The 11,060-nt window shown below is 56.1% G+C and overlaps 1 protein-coding gene across 4 annotated transcripts; it reads left to right on the plus strand.

Annotated features, from left to right (window-relative positions):
- Positions 1-1,361: 1,361 nt before the first annotated feature.
- NMRK2 (nicotinamide riboside kinase 2) lies at positions 1,362-10,489 on the plus strand. 4 transcript variants are annotated; one of them, XM_063620837.1, is made up of 8 exons: positions 1,362-1,524; positions 1,950-2,060; positions 5,244-5,334; positions 5,909-5,957; positions 6,896-7,052; positions 8,204-8,275; positions 9,031-9,137; positions 10,157-10,489. In XM_063620837.1, exons 2-8 carry the CDS (start codon positions 2,035-2,037, stop codon positions 10,345-10,347), a joined length of 693 nt encoding a protein of 230 aa, XP_063476907.1. In that variant the 5' UTR covers positions 1,362-1,524; positions 1,950-2,034; the 3' UTR covers positions 10,348-10,489. The 4 variants fall into 4 exon arrangements, with proteins under 4 accessions (XP_063476907.1, XP_063476909.1, XP_063476910.1 ...); XM_063620839.1 differs by lacking the exons at positions 1,362-1,524; positions 9,031-9,137 and having other exon boundaries at positions 1,841-2,060; positions 5,894-5,957; XM_063620840.1 differs by lacking the exons at positions 1,362-1,524; positions 9,031-9,137 and having other exon boundaries at positions 1,841-2,060.
- The last annotated feature ends 571 nt before the right edge of the window (positions 10,490-11,060 follow it).

Here is an 11,060-nt window from a genome sequence, read left to right on the forward strand (position 1 = left end):
AGACCTCATCTCCTAAAAATTCTCTCTCTCTTTGGTGTATTGATCTCTGACTACATACAGACATACAAACTTGGCCGTCCTATCACCCCACCTTCCTGGTCACTTCCCATCTTCTGATCACCCCCCTGCTCCTGGGCTATAATTCCCCACTTTTCCTTGTATTGGTGGAAGGAGAGAAGATTGAATCCAATCTCCCTCCCATACTACAAAACCCCATGGTAGTAGTCCCCCACCCCCCTCAACAAAGTCAGCCTTACTGTTTTAAGAAGCATCAGAAAAATTATTTTCTGGCGGGGAGAGGCGTCGCATGCCTGTAATCCCAGCACTTTGGGAGGCCGAGGTGGAGGAATCATCACTTGAGGCCAGGAGTTCAAGACCAACCTGGGCAACATAGCAAGACCCCATCTCTACAAAAAATTAAAAAGTTAGGTGTGGTGGTGCGAATCTGCAGTCTCAGCTGCTTGGGAGGCTGAAGCAGAAAGATCGCTCCAGTCTGAGAGGTTGAGGCTGCAGTGAGCCGTGATCACATCAGCACACTCCAGCCTGGGCCACAGAGCGAGACCCTGTCTCAAAAAATTTAAAAATGTAGGCTGGGCGTGGTGGCTCACACCTGTAATCCCAGCACTTTCGGAGGCCTGAGGCACGCAGATCACCTGAGGTCAGGAGTTCGAGACCAGTCTGGCCAACATGGTGAAACCCCGTCTCTACTAAAAATACAAAAATTATCTGGGCGTGGTGGTGCTTGCCTGTAATCCCAGCTACTGGGGAGGTTGAGGCAGGAGAATCGCTTGAACCTGGAAGGCAGAGGTTACAGTGAGTCGAGATGGTACCACTGCACTCCAGCCTGGGTGACAGGGCAAAACTCCGTCTCAAATTTATTTTTTTATTTTATTTTATTTTCTGAGATGGAGTCTTGCTCTGTCGCCCAGGCTGGAGTGCAGTGGCGCAATCTCAGCTCACTGCAACCTCTACCTGCCAGGTTCAAACAATTCTCCTGCCTCAGCCTCCCAAGTAGCTGGGACTACAGGCCTGTGCCACCAGGCCCAGCTAATTTTTTTTGTATTTTTAGTAGAGACGGGGTTTCACCATGCTGGCCAGGCTGGTCTCGAACTCCTAACCTCGTGATCCGCCCGCCTCGGCCTCCCAAAGTGCTGGGATTACAGGCATGAGCCACTGCGCCCGGCCCCATCTCAAATTTAAAAAAATAATAATTAAAACATCTAATAGGAGAATACTTACCTTTACCAGTAGAAGAGAGGAGCAGCAGAGTGTCATTCCTCCTCATTACCCCCCTCCCCGCCCCGCCGGCCTCCAGTCAAATGACTCCAGCCACAAGGCAGGCACTGGATGAATGGTCCCTGGTGTCATGCTGAGATCTTGTGGCTGGGCCCCACGGTCACCAGGGCAAGGCTATCTTGTGATTCACTGCTAAGGATCTTAAGCCCACCTTGGCCTCGACCTCGTTGGAAAAGGAAGCTCCCCGCAGGGCCCCGGCCTGTAGGGCTGCTGTGCGGGCGGGGGTGGGTGAGTTCGCTTCCTTGACGCCACGAGAACCAGTCTTAATGTCAGGGTCAGGCCACAGGACACAGAGTGGGATATTTTTAGGGAGGGAAAAGTGTGGGGCTGCTGATCTGAGCTCTCTGGCCAGGAGGAGGGAAGGGGGTGGAGGTGGAGAGGAGCAAGGAGGGGGTAAGAAGGGGGGGAGGGGAGGAGGGAGTGGAGAGAGGGGAGGAGGGAGTGGAGAGAGGGCAGGGAGGTGGGAGGAGGGAAGAGGCAGCCCCCCGCCCGGCCAGCTCGTGACTAATTTAGGCAAAAGGCAGCCTGGAGCTATTTCCATTCGGCAGAGGGAACAGGTGCCGGCGCCCCCGCCCCACCCCCACGGGCCACCTCCCCCGGGGCGGCCTCCAGGCTGCCGAGACCTATAAAGGCGCCACGTTTTCTCAATGAAGCCGGGACGCGCTCCGGAGCGCACTGCGTGGTCGCGCCCTACCCGGGCTGCCTTGGAAGTCGTCCCCGCCGCCCCTCCGCGCCAGCATGAAGCTCATCGTGGGCATCGGAGGGTGAGCGCGGGGGGACCTGGTGGGCGGCCCCGCGGGGCAAAGCCCCCTGTGCGTGCAGAGGGGGAGGCCCGGGAATGAATGGAGGGATGCCCGGCGCCTGAGGTCACAGACGCGCCGCCCGAGGTCTGAGTGCAGGGCGGATTTTCTGCCCTCGGGGTCTCGGTGTCCCCAGTGGGGAGGGGGGCTGGACACTGAGCCCAGTATTTCATTTTTTAAATGGAAATTATTCCCGCCACCTTCCAATTATACTCAGCTTAAAAAAAAATAGACCAGACACGGTGGCTCAGGCCTGGAATCCTGGCACTTTGGGAGGCCGAGGCGGATGGATCACCTGAGGTCAGGAATTTGAGACCAGCCTGGCCAACATGGTGAAACCCCGTCTCTACTAAAAATACAAAAATTAGCTGGGCACGGTGGTGCGCGCCTGTAATCCCAGCTACTGGGTAGGCTGAGGTGGGAGAATCACTTGAATCCGGGAGATGGAGGTTGTAGTGAGCCGAGATAATGCCCCTTCACTCCAGCCTGGGCGACAGAATGAGACTGCAGCTCAAAAAATCAGTAGGGATAGAAAATTAACTAAAGCTGGCCGGGCGCGGTGGCTCACGCTTGTAATCCCAGCACTTTGGGAGGCCGAGGCGGGCGGATCACGAGGTCAGGAGATCGAGACCACGGTGAAACCCCGTCTCTACTAAAAATACAAAAAAATTAGCCGGGCGTGGTGGCGGGCGCCTGTAGTCCCAGCTACTCGGAGAGGCTGAGGCAGGAGAATGGCGTGAACCCGGGAGGCGGAGCTTGCAGTGAGCCGAGATTGCGCCACTGCACTCCAGCCTGGGCGACAGAGCGAGATTCCGTCTCAAAAAAAAAAAAAAAAAAGGAAAATTAACTAAAGCTCTGGTGAACCCTCCTCCCACCTCGGGGCTGTCCTAGCTAAATCGGGGACTGACACATGGGCAGGTGGGGCGGGGTCCCCAAAATGTCATTCCACATGACTGTGCCTTTGGAGCCTCTCTCAGGTGACCTCAAGCTAGAGGAGATTCAAACTCTCTGTAACCAGCAGGGCTGGCTTTGTGGGGCTCACACCCCTGCCTCAGAAGGGACGGGAGCTTGGTCTAATGCTAGCCGGCCTCCCTCTTGAATTTCGTATTTTTTGTTTTTTGGGTTTTTTTAAGGGGGGGGGTGTTGTTGTTTGAGACAGAGTCTTGCTCTGTCACCCAGGCTGGAGCGCAGTGATCTCGGCTCACTGCAGCCTCCGCCTCCCAGGTTCAAGCAATTCTCCTGCCTCAGCCTCCCAAGTAGCTGGGATTACAGGTGTGCACCACATGCCTGTCTAAACTTTGTGTTTTTAGTAGAGATAGGTGTTTCACCATGTTGGCCAGGCTGATCTCGAACTCCTGATCTCAAGTGATCCAACCGTCTCGGCCTCCCAAAGTGCTGGGATTACAGGCGTGAGCCACTGTGCTCGGCCCCTAATATTTTTAGAATAAGACGCCTCGAATTTTCATTTTGCACTCAGCGCTGCAAATGTCATAGCCCACCCAGGGCACAAGATAACTTGGATTCATGTCAGGCACTTTCTTTGTATTAATTTTTATTTAAAAAATTATTAATACCTGAGGGCTTACATTTTAAAAATTGGTTTTTAAATTTTATAATACAGATGGGAGTCTCACTATGTTGCCCAGGCTGGTCTGAAACTCCCAGGATCAAGTAATCCTCCTGCCTCAGCCTCTCGAAGTGCTGGGATTACAGGTGGGAGCCACCACACCTGACCAACATTAGACATTTTTCTAACCTGGCTCTTCTGGATATGATATAGGGGTCCTCTTTTTCCATCAGTCTTTTTTTTTATTTTATTTTTTATTTATTAATTTTTTTTTTTTTTGAGACAAAATCTCATTCTGTCACCAAGGCTGGAGTGGGGTGGCACGATCTCAGCACACTGCAACCTCTGACTCCTGAGTTCAAGCAATTATCTTGCCTCAGCCTCCTCAGTAGCTTGGATTACAGGCACCCACCACCACGCCTGGCTAATTTTTGTATTTTTACTAGAGACAGGGTTTCACCAGTTTGGCCAGGCTGATCGCAAACTCCTGACCTCAGGTGATCTGCCTGCCTCTGCCTCCCAAAGTGCAGAGATTACAGGCATGACCCACCGCGACCAGCTAAGATTGTTTATATTATCTATTTATTTATTTAAAGACAGGGTTTCACTCTCACCCAGACTGGACTGCAGTGGGGTGATCACAGCTCACTGCAGCCTCGAACTCCCAGGCTCAGGTGATCCTCCCATCTCAGCCTCCCAAGTAGCTAGGACTACAGGCATGCACCACCACACTTGGCTCGTTTTTAATTTTTTGTTAAGATGGGGTCTTCCTATGTTGCCCAGGCTAGTCCTGAGCTCGAGCGATCCTCCCGCCTCGGCCTCCCAGAGTGCTGGGATTACAGGCATGAGCCACCGTGCATGGCCAGTGCTGTTTTATTTTTTTTTTTAAGCCCTGCTGAGAGTAAATCAGTTTCCTTATCTGTAAAGATAGGTGGGCCGGGCTCACACCTGTTAATCCCAGCACTTTGGGAGGCCAAGGCAGGTGGATCACCTGAGGTTAGGAGTTTGAGACCAGCCTGGACGACATGGCAAAACCCCGTATCTACTAAAAACACAAAAATTAGCTGAGTGTGGTGGCGCACACCTATAATCCCAGCTACTTGGGAGGCTGAGGCAAAAGAATTGCTTGAACCTGGGACGCAGAGATTGCAGTGAGCCAAGATCGCACCACTGCACTCCAGCCTGGGCAACAGAGTGAAACTCCTTCTTGGAAAAAAAAAAAAAAAAAAGAAAGAAACCCCGTCTCTACTAAAAATACAAAAATCAGCCAGGCATGGTGGCAGGCGCCTGTAATCCCAGCTACTCAGGAGGCTGAGGCAGGAGAATTGCTTGAACCTGGGAGGCAGAGATTGCAGTGAGCTGAGATCGCACCACTGCACTCCAGCCTGGGCAACAGAGCAAGACTCTGTCTCAAAAAAAAAAAGAAAAAGAAAAAAAAAATCCTGGGAGCTCATTTGCAGGAAGACCCTGAGACATGGACAGGCCCCGGGGAGCCCAGGCTGCACCTCAGGCCCCCTTCTGAGCACCCTGACCTTCTTGGGGGGAGCCCAGGCAGTCTCATGCACACACTGTCTCCCCAGCATGACCAACGGCGGCAAGACCACGCTGACCAACAGCCTGCTCAGAGCCCTGCCCAACTGCTGCGTGATCCATCAGGATGACTTCTTCAAGGTGCCCGCCCTCGCCCAGGAAGGTGGAGCCGGGAGGGGACGCAGCGTGGGCAGCCAGGCCCAGCCAGCCCCGCCCTCCACTGCCCAGTGTCTGTGTGGGCTGGGCACCAGCTCCGCTCCCTGCCTGACCCCTCCTGGAGTCTCTGGGATAAACTGGGCCAGGAGAGCCAGGGACGGGTGTCGTGTTCCCATTTCCTGAGCACCTATTTCATACCCAGCCCATTCTCACTGGACATCCCTACAGTGGGGACCCCGATTAGACGGATGGGAAAACCACCATTCCTCAACAGGGCCAGCCGGCTGTGGCTTTCTGGGCGAATACCCTTTATTCCTCTCCACTTCTGCTTTCTCATCTGCAAAATGGACTCTGAGCCCAGCTCGCTGCGTGGGTGTGGGTGGGGGTGAGGGCTAATGAGATGACTGATGGTCTGGGGAGAATGTGAGGGTCAGCCAGAGCCCCCACCCCTCAGGGACCTCAGCAGCTCCAGCAAGGGACCCCCTAAGACTCCATCACCCAGGGCGGGGGTGAGGCAGGACCGGGCACCGAGCCTGAGCTTCAGGCTCCTCTGTTTCAGCCCCAAGACCAAATAGCAGTTGGGGAAGATGGCTTCAAACAGTGGGACGGTAAGGACAAGCATCACCCCCAAGCCCCACTGTCCCCCGGGGTCCGCCCTCCTGCAACACCTGCTCCCCCTCCACTGTCCCCCGGGGTCCGCCCTCCTGCAACGCCTGCTCCCCTCCACTGTCCCCCGGGGTCTGCCCTCCTGCAATGCCTGCTCCCCTTCCACGGTCCCCCGGGGTCCACCCTCCTGCAATACCTGCTCCCCATCCACTGTCCCCCGGGGTCCACCCTCCTGCAATGCCTGCTCCCCTTCCACTGTCCCCCGGGGTCCACCCTCCTGCAATGCCTGCTCCCCTTCCACTGTCCCCCGGGGTCCACCCTCCTGCAATACCTGCTCCCCATCCACTGTCCCCCGGGGTCCACCCTCCTGCAATACCTGCTCCCCTTCCACTGTCCCCCGGGGTCCACCCTCCTGCAATGCCTGCTCCCCTTCCACGGTCCCCCGGGGTCCACCCTCCTGCAATGCCTGCTCCCCTTCCACGGTCCCCCGGGGTCCACCCTCCTGCAATACCTGCTCCCCCTCCACTGTCCCCCGGGGTCCGCCCTCCTGCAACGCCTGCTCCCCATCCACTGTCCCCCGGGGTCCGCCCTCCTGCAACGCCTGCTCCCCCTCCACTGTCCCCCGGGGTCCGCGCTCCTGCAATGCCTGCTCCCCTTCCACTGTCCCCCGGGGTCCGCCCTCCTGCAACGCCTGCTCCCCATCCACTGTCCCCTGGAGTCCACCCTCCTGCAATACCTGCTCCCCATCCACGGTCCCCTGGGGTCCGCCCTCCTGCAATACCTGCTCCCCTTCCACGGGGTCCCCCGGGGTCCGCCCTCCTGCAATACCTGCTCCCCATCCACGGGGTCCCCTGGGGTCCGCCCTCCTGCAATGCCTGCTCCCCTTCCACGGGGTCCCCCGGGGTCCGCCCTCCTGCAATACCTGCTCCCCTCTCCCCAGTGCTGGAGTCCCTGGACATGGAGGCCATGCTGGACACGGTGCAGGCCTGGCTGAGCAGCCCGCAGAAGTTTGCCCGTGCCCACGGGGTCAGCGTCCAGCCAGAGGCCTCGGATACCCACATCCTCCTCCTGGAAGGCTTCCTGCTCTACAGCTACAGGTGAGCAGCTGCAGGCTCTTGCCTAGGCATGGTCCTCCCTGGGCGGGTGTAGCCATCTCTTGTTTGCTTGTTTTTTTTGTTGTTGTTGTTGTTGTTTGTTTTTTTTTTTTTTGAGACAGAGTTTTGCTCTTGTTGCCCAGGCTGGAGTGCAGTGGTGAAATCTTGACTCACTGCAACCTCTGCCTCCCAGTCCAAGCAATTTTCCTGCCTCAGCCTCCCAAGTAGCTGGGATTACAGGCCTGCGCCACCACACCCGGCTAATTTTTGTATTTTTAGTAGAGACGGGGTTTCACCCTATTGGACCAGGCTGTTCTCAAACTCCCGACCTCAAGCCATCCACCCGCCTCGGCCTCCCAAAGCGCTGGGATTACAGGCGTGAGCCACCACGCCTGGCTCACATCTCTATTTTAATAGGCAGGAGACCCAGGAGCAGAGCCACCACGGGAAGTCAGGAGTTGGGGGCAGAGCTGGGATCAACCCAAGTCTGGAGCCAGGCACAGTGGCTCACGCCTGTAATCCCAGCACGCTGGGAGGCCAAGGTAGATTGATCACCTGAGGTCAGGAGTTCTAGACCAGCCTGGCCAACATGGCAAAACCCTGTCTACTAAAAATACAAAAAATTAGCCAGGTGTGGTGGCGGGTGCCTGTAATCCCAGCTACTCAGGAGGCTGAGGCAAGAGAATTGCTTGAACCCGGGGGATGGAGGTTGCAGTGAGCCGAGATCGTGCCACTGCACTCCAGCCTGGGTGACAGAGAGAGACTCCATCTCAAAAACAAATTAAAACTAAAAAACTCAAGTCTGGGACAAACAGCCACCCTTCTTGGGGAAACTGAGTCTTTCTTCTGGAACCTCAGACTTCTCGGGCAGACCAGTAACCTAGGCCGTGCCCTCCGGCTTCACTGTGTGGCCCTGAGCAAGACATTCTGTCTCTCTGTGCCCGTCCAAGTTGGAGAAGAAGCATGGTCAATTTTGTGGGGGGCTGCTGCAGGGATGGCCAATTCAGCTTCCCTCCCTGACCCCTAAACTCAGTGGCCCAGACCACCCCATGTGCTCGCCACCCTCTGGCAGCCAAGGCTGGGGGGTTGGATATTTTGACCGCAGTTGAAGGAAAGCTCACAGGTGCTGACTGTGTCTCCCCCGCTCCGCCCAGGCCCCTGGTGGACTTGTACAGCCGCCGGTACTTCCTGACTGTCCCGTATGAAGAGTGCAAGTGGAGGAGAAGGTGCGCTTGGTGTCTGGGGTGCGGTGGGCTCCCGAGGGCCCTGTTTTGAATTACCAGGTGGAACCAACAGTAACCTAGAAAATGCCACTGGGGCCGGGTGCAGTGGCTCTGGGCTGTAACCTCAGTACTTCCGGAGGCCGAGGCGGGAGGATCACCTGAGGTCAGGAGTTCGAGACCAGCCTGGCCAACAAAGTGAAACCCATCTCTACTAAAAATTTAAAAATTAACCAGGCATGGTGGTGGGCTCCTGTAATCCCAGCTACTCAGGAGGCTGAGGCAAGAGAATGGCTTGAACCTGGGAGGCGGAGGTTGCAGTGAGCCAAGATCACACTACTGCACTCCAGTCTGGGCGACAGAGCAAGACTCCATCTCAAAAAAAAAAAAAAGAAAACGCCACTGGACACAGGCCACATCCCAACGCCACAGGCACTGGGCACTTAGCTGGCTGGAGCTCTGTGCCAGGCGCTCAGAGCCCGAGGCCTGGATAGCATGGCCCACCCCCACCCTGCCCAGGGCATCTCCCGGGCCCGCAGGGTGAACATGCCAGAGGTTGGAGCCTCCAGCCCAGGGCATCTCCCGGGCCCGCAGGGTGAACATGCCAGAGGTTGGAGCCTCCAGCCCAGGGCTTCTGACCGAGGGTCCCCTTGCTCACAGCTTCTGTCCCTGACCGTGACAGGTTTCAGACCCCCATCGGAGGTATATTCTTGGCATCACCCTTCTGTGCTCTAAGCCATCCTTGCCTTCTCCCTCTGCAGTACCCGCAACTACACAGTCCCTGATCCCCCTGGCCTCTTCGACGGCCACGTGTGGCCCATGTACCAGAAGTATAGGCAGGAGATGGAGGCCAACGCTGTGGAAGTGGGTAAGCTGCTGAACACGACCAGGCCTTGCCCTGGGGGGACCCTGAGCCCAGCCCCTCTCCATCTTTTTTTTTTTTTTTTTTTTTCAAGACAGAGTCTCACTCTATCACCCAGGCTGGAGTGCAGTGGCACGATCTTGGCTCACTGCAACCTCCGCCTCCCAGGTTCAAGCCATTCTCCTGCCTCAGCCTCCCAGGCATGCGCCACCACACCCAGCTAATTTTGTATTTTTAGTAGAGACGAGGTTTCCCCATGTTGGCCAGGCTGGTCTCAAACTTCTGACCTCAGATGATCTGCCTGCCTTGGCCTCCCAAGTAGCTGGGATTACAGGCGTGAGCCACCGCACCCAGCCCCTAATTTGTGTATTATTAATAGAAATAGGGTTTCACCACATTGGCCAGGCTGGTCTCGAACTCCTGATCTCAGGAGTTGCCCTCCTCTGTCTCCCAATGTGCTGGGATTACAGGCATGAGCCACTGCAGCTGGCCACCATTCTAAACACCCTTCAGCTCTCCCCATTCAGGACCTTTGGAAACCTGGATGTTTCTCCGTGAGCCTCGCCCCCAGTCCCTCTTGCTATTTTTGTTGTTGTTGTTGTTTAGACGGAGTCTTGTTCTGTCGCCCAGGCTGGAGTGCAGTGCCGTGATCTTGGCTCACGGCAATCTCTGCCTCCCAGGTTCAAGCCATTCCCCTGCCTCAGCCTCCTGAGTAGCTGGGATTACAGGCGTGCGTCACCACACCGATCTAATTTTTGTATTTTTAGTAGAGATGGGGTTTCACCATGTTGGCCAGGCTGGTCTCGAACTCCTGACCTCGTGATCCGCCTGCCTTGGCCTCCCAAAGTGCTAGGATTACAGGTGTGAGCCACCGCGCCCGGCCCCCTCTTGCTGTCGATCTAGGAAACTGACTCCAGCAGCCCGACTCTGCAGATCTCCTTGCTCCTGACCCAGCCGTCCACTCCTCCCCCTGTGCTCTGGCCCCTTCCTCCCAGCGGCCCTGACCGTGGCCTTTCTGATTTCAGTCTACCTGGACGGCATGAAGTCCCGAGAGGAACTCTTCCGTGAAGTCCTGGAAGACATTCAGAACTCGCTGCTGAACCACTCCCAGGAATCAGCCCCCTCCCTGGCTCGCCCAGCCAGGCCACAGGGACCCCGACGCGGATGCGGCCACAGAACGGCCAGGCCTGTGGCGTCCCAGCCGGACATCGTGTGACCGTTTCCCTATGGGGTGGTCTGTACGTAGGAGAGTGGAGCCCCACTCCCAGTTGGGCGTCCTGGAGCTCAGGGACTGAGCCCCAAGATGCCTCTGTAACCTCGCTGCAGCTTAGATATTAAACTGGGTCCTGTTTTTTTAACTGTTGGTGTCTACCGTGTTCTGTTTAAGATCCATCAGGCCAGGCACGGTGGCTCACGCCTGTAATCCCAGCAGTTTGGGAGGCCGAGGAGGGCGGATCGCCTGAGGTCAGAAGTTCGAGACCAGCCTGGCCAAGATGGCGAAACCCTGTCTCTACTAAAAATACAAAAATTAGCCAGGCATGGTGGTGGATGCCTGTAGTCCTAGCTACTTGGGAGGCCAAGGCAGGAGAATCGCTTGAACCTGGGAGGCGCAGGTTGAAGTGAGCCGAGATCGCGCCACCGCACTCCAACCTGGGTGACAGAGAGAGATCCATCTCAAAAAAAAAAAAAAAAAAATTAAAAATTAGCTGGGCATGGTGGTACACCTGTATAGCCCCAGCTACACAGGAGGCTCAGACAGGAAGATTGATTCAGCCCAAGAGGTTGAGGCTGCTGTGAGTTATGATCAGGTCCCTGCACTCCAGCCTGGGTGACAAAGTGATACCCTGTCTCAAAAAAAAATTTTTTCCCAATGCCTATAAATAAAGTTTTATTGGCACCTGGCCCCTGCCGTTTGCATGTGTCAGCCCT

The sequence above is a fragment of the Symphalangus syndactylus genome, chromosome 17 (genome assembly GCF_028878055.3).
Source record: "Symphalangus syndactylus isolate Jambi chromosome 17, NHGRI_mSymSyn1-v2.1_pri, whole genome shotgun sequence".
NCBI classification, from domain to species: domain Eukaryota; kingdom Metazoa; phylum Chordata; class Mammalia; order Primates; family Hylobatidae; genus Symphalangus; species Symphalangus syndactylus.